This window comes from Vipera ursinii (assembly GCF_947247035.1).
Source record: "Vipera ursinii genome assembly, chromosome: 2".
Lineage (NCBI taxonomy): Eukaryota > Metazoa > Chordata > Lepidosauria > Squamata > Viperidae > Vipera > Vipera ursinii.
Genome location: NC_139513.1, coordinates 234112140 through 234126697, shown reverse-complemented (window position 1 = coordinate 234126697; position 14558 = coordinate 234112140). Strand labels below are relative to the sequence as shown.

The following is a 14558-nucleotide window of genomic DNA, read 5'->3' as shown; positions in this document are numbered from 1 at the left end:
AACCAGGCAAGGAACAGGAGAACAGCGCTCTTATTTATACTCGCAGCTGTCAACATCTCGACCAATCAGGGCTGAGCCGGTTTCCCGCGCTGTCTGCTTTGCCAATCTGAGCCGGCTGGGTTTTGACAGCTCGGAGCTGTCATCGGTAGCATGTGCGGTAGCCAGGTGATTCTGACAGCCGAGAGCTGTCAGACGGCGGCGCCTGCGTAGTTCTGTCCGGCAGCTTTTGACAGCTGTCAAAAGCTGCCGCGGCTTTTACCTCAGCCCTGTATTAACTTATAATTATGTTTAACAATAATAACTTGTAAATACACAACACCCCTTACCCCTCCCTCTGACTGAGTTGTTGTTTCCCCGATTGTTTCTTTTTGGGTTGGCCCCATTCGAAGTCTTCCAAATAAGTGGGGGGTCTTTTTATTCTTTCGGACTGTCGGGGAATGGGTTCTTTTTCTGGGTATGTGTTGGAATCTGGCTCGGGGGGTGGGGGGCTTGACTCTCTGGCTTCGGGGTTTCCTTGATGGAAGAAGTCTCGTTGTGCTGGGTTATGTGGTGGTGTTGATTGTTCCAGGTTGTCTTGATGTGCAGTTGCCGGCAGCGGTGGTTCCGATTGCATTTCCCGGTTCCCCCTCTCCCCCATATTTTGTGGGCTGCGACGCCGTAGTTGGTCTATGTGTCTGCGGACGTGGGAATTATTTCCCGTGTCAATGACGCATGATAGGGGACCCGTTCGTTCTAAGACGACCCCCTGTGTCCATTTATTGCCCCCTCTGTAGTCCCTGGCCCAGACAGCTTGCCCTGTGCTGAGAGTTCTGTACTGGAGGGGAAGCTCTGGGTCTGGTGGGGATCTGTCAGGATGTAGATGGTCCAGTCTGGTAGTTAGTCTCTTGCCCCAGCGAAGCTCTGCTGGAGACTTCCCTGCAGTTGTGCAGGGGGTGGTGTGTTGCGATAAAAGGAATTGGGCAAGTCTGCGGTGCCAGTTGCCGGTGATGATTTTCCGCAGTGCCTCTTTGGTCGACTTCACCGTCACCTCAGCCAAGCCGTTACTGGACGGGTGAAACGGAGCCATGGTGGTGTGCCTAATAGAGTTCGCCGTTGTGAAACTCTGGAATTCGTAGGAAGTAAATTGGGGGCCGTTATCGGAGACTATTACATCCGGAAGCCCATGTGTGGCAAACAACCCCCTTAAAACTTGTACTGTGGCTGCAGTAGTTGTGCTTGTGACTGGGGCCACCTCTAGCCATCTGGAATAGCTATCCACGACTATTAGGAATGTTTGTCCTTGGAATGGACCTGCGAAGTCTATGTGGATGCGTGACCAGGGTGTCTTGGTTGTTTCCCATCTGTGTATGGGAGCTTGGGGCTGGGCTGCTCTGACAAGTTGGCAGGGATAACATCCAGCTACATGTGCTTCTATTTGTTTATCTAACCCTGGCCACCAGACGTAGCTTCTGGCCAGAGCCTTCATTTTGACAGTGCCTGGGTGACCTTCGTGGAGGCTTTCTAACACCTTTAATCTGTGTTTTTCGGGTATGACTACTCTGCTGCCCCATAATAAACATCCTTGATGTGTGGATAATTCTTTTTGTTTCATGATATAAGGTTGGAATTCTGGGTCTGGGGGTGTGGGTTGCCAGCCTGACGTGACATATCCTAAAACTCTGCCCAGTGTTTTGTCTGCAGCTGTGGCTGCAGAAATGTCCTTGACGGATAATGGGCATTCAGGCAGTTCAGAGATAGCCAGTATCTTTCCAGCTGGAGCAGGGTCTGGGTCGATTACTGGTTGGGGTAGTCTGCTAAGCCCGTCAGCATGGCCCATGCTTTTCCCTGGTCTGTATTCTAAGGTGAATGAATAGGCTGACAAAAAGGTAGACCATCTCAGGATGCGGGGAGATAATATTTGCGGTGTCAGTTTGTTTACTGTGAAGATTCCTAATAGGGGCTTATGGTCCATAAAGATGGTAAATTGACGACCATATAGGTAGTCATGAAACTTTTTACGCTAGCAACTATAGCTAAAGCCTCCTTATCAGTTTGAGCGTAATTGCGCTCAGGTTTTGACAGCGTTCTAGAACGCTACAGGGGTTTGCGTTCCTTCCTTAGTTAAGTGGCTTAGGACTGCTCCAATGCCGTAGGGAGAGGCATCGCAAGCCAGACATAAAGGTAGTTGTTCGTTGAACAGTGCCACCGTAGCGTTGCTAGTCAGTAAGTTTTTTAGAAGTTTAAAACTTTTGTCGTGCTGAGGTGACCAAATCCAGGGTTTGCCCTTATCTAATAGCCTGTGGAGGGGTTCAGCGATGGAAGCTTTGTGAGGCAGGAAGGTATGGTAAAAATTAACTAGCCCTAGGAAGGCTTGCAGTTCCTGCTTATTTTTGGGGGTTGGTGCTGTCTTAATGGCTTTTATTTTTGATTCAGTGGGGTGAATCCCTTTTGCGTCAATTTTAAACCCTAAAAACTCCGTTGAGGGCACCCCTATGGAGCATTTGTCTCGTCTTAATTTAAGGCCAGCCTCCCTGAATCTAAGGCGCACCTTAGTTAATTTGTCCGCTAAGTCGTTTTCTGATTCCCCGGCAATTAGGATGTCATCGAAATATGGGCAGACCCGAGGGATCCCTTTGAGTGTTTTTTCCATGATTTCTTGGAAGATCCCTAGGGCTGCAGAGATGCCGAACTGAAGGCGGTTAATTTTAAACGCTCCCTTGTGCGTGACAATTGTCTGTGCTAAGGTGGTGTCAGGGGTGACAGGCAGCTGTAAATACGCCTGCGCCAAGTCTAACTTAGCTAAAATGGCGCCTGACTTAATGGCCACCAGGATGTCTTTGACAGCCGGGACCGGGTAGGCATGAGCGTTCAATGCGAGGTTTAGGGTTGCCTTATAGTCAGCACATAATCTGATTTGGCCATTGGGCTTAATTGGGGTGACTATGGGTGTCTCCCATTTGGCCCCTTCTACTGGTTCCAGGACCCCTAAGTTAATTAACTGATCTAGTTCCTTTTCTATTTTTTCTCTCAAGGCGAAGGGAACTCTTTGCGCCTTGATTCTGACAGGCATTACATTAGGGTTTAGTTTTAAGGATACTGGCGGTCCTGTGTATTTTCCTAGAGAGCTGTCAAAAACGTCCGCGAATTGAAGGCAGACGGATTCTAAGTTTGACAGCTAAGTGGCGTTGACGCCTGTCAACGCTATCCCTAGCGCCTCAAACCAGTCCAGCCCTAGCAGGCTGGTCCTGTTTTCTTGGGTCACTAGTATGGTAAGGGGTCCTTTAAATTGTTTAAACTCCATTGGGACGGAAGCCTTTCCTCGGAGTTTAATGGGCGTTTTTTGAAAATCCGCTAGGCGGAGTTTGGTGGGGCGTAGGGCAGGCCGTTTTCTGCTGCGGTTACAAATGTCCCTGTAAGTTTGCCAAGAAATGAGTGAGACGGAGGACCCAGAGTCCACTTCCATCTCACAGGGAATTCCATGAATTAGGACGTCCACCTTGACTTTGGGCTTAAGGGTGCTGTGGACTGTGTGCTCCCTCACCTTTCCCTTCACATTTTTCACTAGGGGTTTGGATTTGTGCCTGACCCTAGGTGTGGGCTGGTTCATACCTGCAGGCGTCACCTCCAATTCATGCAGATTTTCTCGGCTCCTGCTGCGGCACACGGCTTTGAGGTGACCTGTTTTCCCGCATCCATGGCACTTGGCACTGCGGAACCGGCACGCTGCTCTCGGGTGGCTTCCGCCACAGCTGGCACATTTAGCCCTGTTTGGCTGGTAGCTGGCGCTCTTTTGGTTGTTGGCAGGGCCCCCTCGGTTGTTGCGTTGCAGCCTGAGCCTTTTGAATCGCCGCTGCACAGCATCGATGTCCATGGAGACGTCGTCATCCTCTGGACCGCTGAAACCGCCGTCCTCCTGGTGCACGGACCCACTGGGCTCGCTATCAGGGGAACGTTGGTTGTCAACGTGGCTGTCCTCGTAGGCGATGACTTCCATTGCCACTTCAGCCAGTGTCAGTGTGGGCTTGGCGATCAGCTTCCTCCTCAGCCGCTCATCTTTAAGCCCAATGACAATTTGGTCCCGGATTCGGTCCTCTAAATCAGGGAACCGACATCGCCGTGCGGCGTGTCTGACTCGGGTTATAAAGTCATTGGCGGGCTCGTCGGGAAGCTGTACTCGTCGGGCGAAATTTACCCTCCAGAAGAGCTCTGACTTTGTGGGCATAAAGTGTTTACTCAGCCCCTCGGTTAGTTCGGCATAGGAGATCATTGCAATGGGTTCTGGACTGAAGAGTCCCACAGCAGCATCGTAAACGGCGGGCCCGCTGAGGCAGAGGAGGGCGGCTGCCTTTGCCCGGTCATCCGTAATCTTCTTCACCACCAGGTATCCTTCTACCTGGCCTAGATGAGATTCCCAGCATTCTGGGTGGCGAGTGTTGAACTCGCGAATGTGGCCGTGGTTCGTCATGCTGTCTGTCGAGTCGTGGGTGCTGCCTCTTGCGTTGTGTGGAAGCTAGGCTTCCAAGTGACTTCAGCGAGTGACTAGCTCAGGCTAAGGGGAAAAATCTCTTCTCCCCTTAGGCGGTGACTTCAGCTATGCAAGCAGGCATCCCACCCTCGTCGCCAGTGCTTTAGAGAGCAGGCGAGACAGCGAAGTTAAGTAACTTAACTTTTATTAAGAACCAGGCAAGGAACAGGAGAACAGCGCTCTTTTTTATACTCGCAGCTGTCAACATCTCGACCAATCAGGGCTGAGCCGGTTTCCCGCGCCATCTGCTTCGCCAATCCGAGCCGGCTGGGTTTTGACAGCTCGGAGCTGTCATCGGTAGCACGTGCGGTAGCCAGGTGATTCTGACAGCCGAGAGCTGTCAGACGGCGGCGCCTGCGTAGTTCTGTCCAGCAGCTTTTGACAGCTGTCAAAAGCTGCCGTGGCTTTTACCTCAGCCCTGTATTAACTTATAATTATGTTTAACAATAATAACTTGTAAATACACAACAGTTACCATCCCTACTTTGGTCTCCTGAGACTTCCATATTGTACTTGCCACAGATTTAGACATAGGAATAATCTCCAGAGGACATCATTCAGGTTTCCTCTGATGTGCGGCTAGAATAAAATCAGTAAGATCCTCTTCAAAACCTCTTGATTCCATTTGTCTTTTGTGAATTCATTCTGTAGCCTCACTTTCTGTATCACATTTTATTTCCATCAAAATTTATTTTTGCTGCTCCTTGCTTTGAGGTTGTAGGAAGAAAAGTCTTCATCATGGTTCCTCCAAGTGGGGAATAAACATGGCAACTGCTTTGGGAAGAAGGTTGTAGTTTATTGCAGAGGAAAGCCAGACAGAAAGATGGATCCAACAGAAAAAAGGGACTGACCACATGTGGGTGGTGGGTTTTTATACCCCTGGACTCTATTGTTTGGAGTTATTTCCTGTTTCAGGCTTTGTATTTCCTGTGTCACGTATTCTGTCCTGAATCTAGGGGTGCCCCTCTAGGAATCTTGATGGTTGTGGGTATGTCCTATTATGTCCCCTGCTTCCCTGGGGCTGTTGACTCTAGAGATCTTTCTTCCTAATCCCAGTTTCCTGACAAGATTATCACATCTGCATTCCTGCAGACTTGCTTTCTGCTTGGGACAGAGAGGGTTGGTTTCTGCTTTTAAAATCCTTTAGGGAAATATATTCTGCCCTTTTAATATTTCCTTCCCTGGGGAGCTGACTTCCCACAAGGCTGAATGTAATCCTGTACCTCTTCATTGAGGAAGTTCAAGTTGTAATAGACTGGAAATTAACTGTTATTTTTATGTGACCAGCTATACTTTCTTTATCCTTCTGTGGCAAATAATTATGCAGGGGTTCAATTGCCTTTCATATTGGGTAGATACCTTGTCTCAGTTCATCAGTCTTTTCTAGGATGTCCACTGGTTCCTTCCTTGGCATCAAGACAGTGGTTTTAAGGAGTTGTGTTCAAATGAGCCCAGGAATGATTTTCTTTGGTTGCTAGTGGGGGCATCTAGCTCCTGTTCCAACACAGTCATAGATAACGGGGAGTACTTGGATGGCTGTCCATGCCTAACTTGCCAAGAAGTATTGAATGCTTATAATTAGAGGTCGTGTGGGGTTTTTTTCTTTGCTTGGAAGAGTTGCTTTTCTTTGAATACACACTTTGTAAAGCTATGAAAAGTTGCCAATCATATCTTCTGCAACATAACTCAGTAGGGTTATAGCCCATGTAACAATCATTAGCAAACTCTTTTCTTACTTACAGTTTAGCAACCACTCCACTTCTTTAATTGTTTAAGATCAATTGACTATATTCTGCAGTTCAGAGGTTGCTTGGAAAGTAAATAATGAGTCCCTTAAATGGCCATTTCCCTTTGTTTGTCTTGATAAAAATGATGTTTAATGTTATTTGGTTTGGTTGTAGGAAATAGGAATTTCTTCCATCCCCTTGTAGGATATGCTAGATTTTAATCAAAGTGTTCAGCGCTCTTTTATTAATAATCAGGGTATTAGAATGTTTATCTTTGGGGACTAGTTCAGATCTTCATTATATGGTTTACCAAAACTTCACATACGTATTTCAGCTCATCTACTTTCCTACTGATTATTGCCATTTTCTCAAATGTAGCTGTCACAGTTCCAGCAATTAAAAGACATTGTTCAGCCACAAAATCTTTTCATGGAGTTCTTGTAAAGTAATTTTGTCTCTTTGGGATGGTTTTTATCTAGTTCCTCAGCTTATTCTTTAGAGAATCCAGTACCATATAGATACATCAATCATCATTTCAAAAATACTGATTTAAAGAAGATAAGAGGATGCAGATTATCCTACATATTAGAGAGATGTTTTTGCTGCAAGGTCTCAAATTTATTAGCAAAATTCCAAATATTAGAATCACTTAATCCACTTAGGTTACTTACAAGTTCCTTTGCTGTTAACCACTCATTAATTTTCAGTTACTTAGATGATTGAAGATTTGTAGCACCAGACCTGGTCCTATGTATCTTTTTCTTACCCATATTTAAAGCTGATAGTACCTATTAGCATTCCAAATCACATGTTGTCAGGGAGAGAAAGTTTTTCACTCTCCTTTGCAATTAAGCAAATAGTATGAGGCACAATAGAGAACAATAAACAATGCAAAACGAAAAGAGGTAAGAATGTCTAGCTGCTACTGACATCTTGTAAAAACAAACAATACTTTCCCGAGATGAAATTGATTAGAATCCTAAGATATTTTTTTTAAATGAGCAAACAATGGAATAAACCAATGCTGTAAAAGCTTGTTTTGCAACCAAATCACAAGTGGGAATTTTTAAGCATTGTGAGCAAATTGTGAAATATGTCAAATCAAATTAATAATGTCTCTCTGTGCATGTGCTTAATGCATCTGAATCACTTCTGCTTGTCTCATACTCTTCATACGATGGACCTGGTTTTCTAGATTGTGTGGCTTCCTTTATAGCAGAGTATAAAAAGAAAGAGAGCACATTAACAGTGATTTTTCTTGTTGACTAAATGTATTTTTGGTACTCAGATATGTTCCTGTTTCATCTGTGCTTTGAAGATCTTGAACTAATCTACTGAAGAAGATCAAATACAGTATGAAAAACTGATGATCTTCAATAGATTACCTCAAAATCTTCAAAGCACATACATCGTTTAATTAAGAGATTATACCAGGGGTCTTCAAACTTGGCCCTTTTATGACTTGTGGACTTCAACTCCCAGAATTCCTCAGTGAGCATGTCATAAAAGGGCCAAGTTTGAAGACCCCTGATTTATACAATGTTGGTATTCTAGTGCAGTTCTGATGCTAACATTGCATGGCATCTTTCAAAAATTTGGGACTGCAATTCCCAGAACTCCTCAATCTCACCAAACTCCCTGGACTTTGTAGAAGTAATTCAATGCATTTGAAGGGAACCAGGAACCTACTACAGGCAAATATCATATCACTTGTAATTTCCCTTCCCAAATATGCTTACAAGTCCTCTAGGATCACCAGTTATAGGTTTGGTGATGGAGACCAGAGAGACAATAATAAATATTTTTCTATCTACAATTGCAAAACAAAGGAAGTTGTACCTCCTGGACAGATGACAAGAGATATCTATTTTTAGTACTAAAGTAAAACCTACCATTGATATTCCCAGTAAAGAAGTGATGTGATGTGATGGTTAAGATATTAGTCTAAGAGCAGGAAAACCTAAATCCAGTGTCATATATGGAGATTCATTGATGACTTTGGGACATTCTCTCTCTTAGCTCTTTATGATATTTTATTTGTTTTCCCTATTTATACAAATTAACTGCATATTTTAACAAAATTGAACTAAATAATAATAAATGTTGCTTTCTCAGGTGGATCCCTGTCTACCTTATTTGCAAAGCACATCAATAATTTCTTAAACTCCAGGAGGCAAGTGCAAACCAGCAAGAAAAACTTCAGCCCTGACCAAGGATGGGATGACAGAAGCATCAAAATTATATACATTGTGAACTATGTTTAAAACAAAGATCATTTTTCTTTGGCATGACAAATTTCCCTTCAATTTTATCTTAAAACAGAATTGCAACCATGAATTTTAACCTTTTTGTTTTTCAGTGTGTATTTATTTTCATCTTAGGTAAGCCAATCTTTGAGGGCTATGCCTCAAAACAGATATAAAATATAAACATGACAATAATACATCACATTATGATTTAAAATGCTGCTGCACATCTATTGTGTAATTGATTTTACATGTTTGTGTTTTCTACTGTTTCCTTTAATCAGCTTCCTTTCATTTGCTCTTGTTTGGACCATGCTAACTGCTAATACTGTTATGTACATTTTTTTTTAATTCCATGCAAAAATTGAGAAACCACAAATTGGCTGTATTGGTAACATCTCTAGACAGTTTTTATCACACCAGCTTGACAATAATCAGAGAAAGGCAAAAATAATCAAGGTTAATGCTGCAGTGCCATCAGAGACAGAACATTTATCCAGCTTAAAAACTGTTTTCAGTGCAATGCTTTGCAAATTACAACTGACTGATAAACTCTTCAAGGGAAATGCAAAATATTATGAGGCCAGCCCAAGTGATCAAACGTTTGGACACCACATAGAAAAAGAGAACATTTTTAAATATTTTCATATCAAAGGGCATCAAATGACAAAAACAGCATCACTCTGTAAGATCCAGTCCATTACTATGTACATTGTGACATAACATGCACATGTGAAAGGATGGAGCTTGCACCATGCCAACACAGAAACACTTTCATTATTTTGACAAAAGATGGTTTTAATCTTGCAAAAGGCTGTGAGTTACTATCAATCAATCAAACAAACAACTTGTTTAACCATTGATCATAGCAAAGTCTCTGGGTTACTGCCCATTTCAAGATCACATACTGTCACCATTTCAGCTAATAGGTCATTAACACCAACCAAAAGTATTGATGCAGACTTCTGGCCAAGAAAAATACTATCCAATTCACTGCTGGCCATTTCATAAACCATTTCTGCAAGCAAGAATATCTCCAGGTTTGGGGGAAAATAATAAGGATAACAATAACTCCAGGAAAAAAATCTAAAAATGTACAAACAATAGTAATCAGCCAAGTACCACAAAATCAGTACATAGAAGCATTCTGCCCATCTGTGTTCACTGCTATGCCTCCAGCTCATCTATATGAGTATATAGAAATGCTATTGATTCTGTATGAATCCTTAAAGGTAAAGGTAAAGTTTCCCCCGCACATGCGTGCTAGTTGTTTCCGACTCTGGGGGCCGGTGCTCATCTCTGTTTCAAAGCCAAAGAGCCAGCGCTTGTCCGAGGATGTCTCCGTGGTCATGTAGCTGGCATGATTAGATGCCAAAGGCACACGGAACGCTGTTACCTTCCCACCATAGTGGTCCCTATTTTTCTACTTGCATTTTTACGTGCTTTCGAACTGCTAGGTTGGCAGAAGCTAGGATGAGTAACAGGCGCTCACTCTGTTACGCGGCACTCGGGATTCGACCCGTCAAACTGCCGACCTTCTGATCAACAAGCTCAGCGTCCTAACCCACTGAGCCACCGCATCCCTGAATGAATGAATGAATCCTTAAGCAAAGGCAAAAATAGATAGATAGATAGATAGATAGATAGATAGATAGATAGATAGATAGATAGATAGATGATAGATAACCTTTATTGTCATTTTTTATTGTGGGCACACATTATGGCACACATTAAAAATGAAATTTAGTTGCGTGCTCTCAAAGTGTACACATACATAACACATTTACACATACTATATACAATATATGTATAGACCTACACCCTTACATATAAATAACATATAAATATTCATCACTGTCCATCTTGAATACATAATTCATGACTGTTCTGATCCATCTTGAAAATATGTTGTTGATCTATTCCAAGCTATCAAAAGTGAAATAAGTCCCTGGTTGGTTTCTCTCCAACTGCTAGAACTTCATATACAGAATTAGTTTAATGGAACAGCAAAAGAGGACTTTCCTGTCAAATTGGTGAATTGGTAGCTTTTTAGAAGATGGGCTCAAGCTGATCTGATTCATACAAATTATAGTTGGTTGGTTTCACCCAACACAAAAGCTATAGCTAAGATTTTTCAAAGTATTTAAGCTATATTCATATAACTCACTATCCATAGCCAAATATGCCACAACGTGTCTTAGCATGTTGTGAACCAGGCTTCTGTGTTGAACTAGTTCTACCTACCAATCAGTACTGATTTTCTCTGAAGAAAGAGGAGGAGGAGGAAGAAGAGGGAGGAGGAAGAGGAGGAGAGAGGAGGAAGGAGGAGGAGGATTTCAACTATTCTTAACTAGAATAATTATTGTACTAGTGTTAAGATAAACAGACAATGGTCACATACAACTCTAACAGTGGTTTCCTCAGGGTAGAATGGTTTTCAAAGCAAACAAATTACCAGTTATAAGTTTTCTGTTAACAGAATATGAAAGTTAAGTTTTAAATTTCATTTCATAATCATAAATGAATTGATTATGTTTCTTTTCATGGTACCCTCTGGACCTCTGTGGAAAACTACTGGGATCTCAGCATGATATAGATGATCTTTGATTTGCTGTGCATAAGATCCTATTCTAACGTAATCAGGCCTACAGTACATTCAATATGATATGCATTATGCATTGCTTAAAACTATCTCCAAAGCAACTTTATTTGTGGGAGAGAGAATTCTCACACAATTAAAAGTAAATTGTCATAAACATATAACATAACGGGCTTCTTCAGCACATTGCAACTATCTTAAGAGTTGCAGACCTCATTAACGAGACTGTTTTTTACAACATAGTGAATTCCTGCCCCATTAACAATACCTTCGGGACTCTGTAAGCTCTTCAAAAGCTACTTGAATGAGTACTTTTTAAGTTCACATGCATATCCCATGCACAGCACTTAAACCCAAATCCTTATAATGGAGAATTATGTTATTCAATTTACAAAATATCCTTTCACCCTTTTTTATCATGTTCTTTTCCTTTGTGCTTTCCTGAATTAAGATAGGAGAGTGCAACTCTTCCTTGGTTGAGGGTCAAATTCCTTGATTGAAGGGCACTAGAGTGGTGTGTGAGGTGGTTGTACCACATTCTGCAAAATGAGATCATGACAGAGAAATTCCCCCCCCCCGATTTAAATATGTGATAAATATTATTATTCTTCCAAAAGAAGCCCAACAAAAGGATCTATTCAAATGATCTCAGGCCACGAAATATTAAATCTTGCAGATGCACCTTCACCCTGGCCCATCAAAGTTCTTCTTGAGTTCATGTAACTGTTGCTTGGGATCATTATTTTTGTGATAAATGGTTACTTGGCAAGATTGCACCCATTTGTTTATAAACATTCCAATAATAGTTATAAGACATTAATAATATACAGCGAGGACACATGAGACTCATCTCTGAAATGGCTTGATCAGGGAACAGTGTAAGCAGATGAAAATAGCAAATGAAAAAAGCAATGGTCAATACAATTGTGTGAATCCCATCTGCCCAAAACAAAATTTCCAATCAAATATAGACTATTAGTTATCAAAAACGCTATGCTGAGATGAACAGTCATATAAATAATATAAATAAATAAATGCCACCTAGTGCTGGCTGTGGTGTACAATGCCTTAATTTATAATGAAACAGTAATAATAATGAAATAAGAATATAGTAAATATTTCCCTACTTTTCTAATGCACTCTGAGCGACTCGTTCTTTTTCCTTTTTCTGTTTTTCTTTGTGCTTCTTCACTCGAATTTCCCATAAACCTCTTATGGCTGAAAAGTCAAATATTATCACCTGATGTCCCATAATGCTGGCATTAAGATTATCTGAAAAAACAGTTTCATTTGAAAAATGTCATGATCAGAAAGAGGGATATCTTATTTAATACTAAGAAAGCCATTTTATTTAAGCAAGTAAAATAACAAACAAAAACCAGCAATATTATACAGTTTACATTGTTTTAAAAAAACATAGTTATATTTTTTTCAATCCTACAAGTACCTAAATTGATTTATCCATTAAATGCTATTTATCATCCTACACTTGAGGAGAGACAGCTCAATTTATGAACCAACTGTAACTTGGATTCAGACACATCAGGCAATTGATTTGGTCAACATAAAAGAGTCTGAAATTGATAATAATTTTAATTTATATATTCAATTTTTTCAACTTGGGAGACTTGCCTCTCATGGGTTTTTGTTTTATTGCTTAGATGCTAAAATAATATGGATGATCTTAGAGAACATAAACTTTAACTAGAGTTAATCAGGATTGATAGTAAATATTACAGTATCTGGTGTAAGGCAGAATCTGATACATTGTCATTCATGTGTTGGAGTCCAAGCCACATAATCTCTAGCTATCCTGTTAGCTGGGAATTGCTTATATTAAAAACTCCAAAATAACAAAGTAAAGTTATTCTAATATGTTTCAATTCATGAGATGGATATGTGTATTCCACTTGCAATATATACATTGAGGATGCAAGATGTTTGAAGTGTATGTAACTTTCTCCTACATAAACATTGTCTGCAAGTAATGCATTGGAAACCAATTCCTATTTGACTGATGACTGAAAAGATAATATATGCAGTTATATCCACTCATAAATACCAAGAATAACTCTTTTCATACTATTAAAGCAGTCACATTTCTCTTCAGGTTTACTACCTGGGGAGATTCTGGAAAAGTTAATCAAGCGACGAATCAGTGATCACCTAGAGGCAAACAAAGTCATAACCAAAAGCCAACATGGGTTTGTCAAAAACAGATCATGTCAGACAAGATAAACTTTATGGTCCTTTTTTTTTACTGAGGGCACATTGGCACACATTAAAAATGAAATTTAGTTCCTTGCTCTCAAAAGTGTACACATACATAACACACATTTAAACATGCTATATACAACATATGTATAACCCTTCATCCTTATATATAACATTAATATTAATCATTGACCATCTTGAATACATTACAGAAAGAAGAAGCTTTAAAGTTCATAAGGTTAATACTGTATGTATAACAAAACTTAGTGTATACTTTGACAAAGTGACAAAATTAGCTGACCAGAGGAATGCTGTGGATATAATTTACTTCGACTTCAGTAAGGCATTTGATAAAGTAGACCACAACCTACTACTTGATAAGATAGAAAAGTGTGGATTAGACAGCATCACCACCAGATGGATTCTTAACTGGCTAACCAACTGTACTCAACATGTAGTCCTCAATAGAATTGTATCAAGGGAAGTATGCAGTGGGGTACCACAAGGCTTTGTTTTAGGCTCAGTATTCTTCAACATCTTCATCAATGATTTGGATGAGGGGATAGATGGGGAACTCATCAAATTTTCAGACAACACCAAGCTGGCAGAAATAGCCAACATTCCAGAAGATAGGCTTAAGATACAGAAGTATCTTGAAAAGATTTTAGCATTGGGCACTATCCAACAAAATGAAATTCAGTGGTGAGAAAAGTAAGGTTCTATATTTGGGCAGGAAAAACCAAATGCACAGGTACAGTATAGGTGGTACCTGGCTCCAAAGTAGTAAGTGTGAGGTGGATCTTGGAGTCATAGTGGACAAACACTTAAATATGAGCCAGCAATGTGCTGAGCTGCCAAAAAAGCCAACACAGTGCTAGGTTGCATTAACAGAGGGCAGTGGCGTAGCGTGGGGGGTGCAGGGGGGGCCGGCCGCACCGGGCGCAACATCTGGGGGGGCGCCCATTAAGCTCGCCGGAGGGGGACGATTCCGCTTCACCGAGGGTCGGAGGAGCGAGCGCGCGATCGGGCGGAGCGTAGAAAGCAACCGCCTTTGCTGCGCCCAGCCAGAGCGGGATCCCGTCCTCTCGTGGCTACGGATCGCCTCCTTTCTCGGGTGGGGGTGGGGAGGCTTGGCGGCGTCTTGCCTCCCTCTCTTTCTCCCGCCGCGGCTCTCCTCCACTTGGCTCTCAACCTGCAAGCCCGGCCCCCCTGACCCAGCTCCCGCCCCCATCTCCTCCTTTCCTGGAGGTAAAGGTAACAACTGCAGC

The 14558-nt window shown here is 41.9% G+C and overlaps 1 protein-coding gene across 1 annotated transcript in view; it reads right to left on the bottom strand.

Moving 5' to 3' along the window:
• LRRC2 (leucine rich repeat containing 2) overlaps positions 1-14558 on the bottom strand; it is an 89434-nt gene that overhangs the window by 63870 nt on the left and 11006 nt on the right. The window contains exon 2 of the mRNA XM_083351244.1: positions 12204-12348. Within this exon, the coding sequence (XP_083207370.1) occupies positions 12204-12328 (125 nt within the window). The 5' untranslated portion in view covers positions 12329-12348. The remainder of the gene's footprint in view (positions 1-12203; positions 12349-14558) is intronic.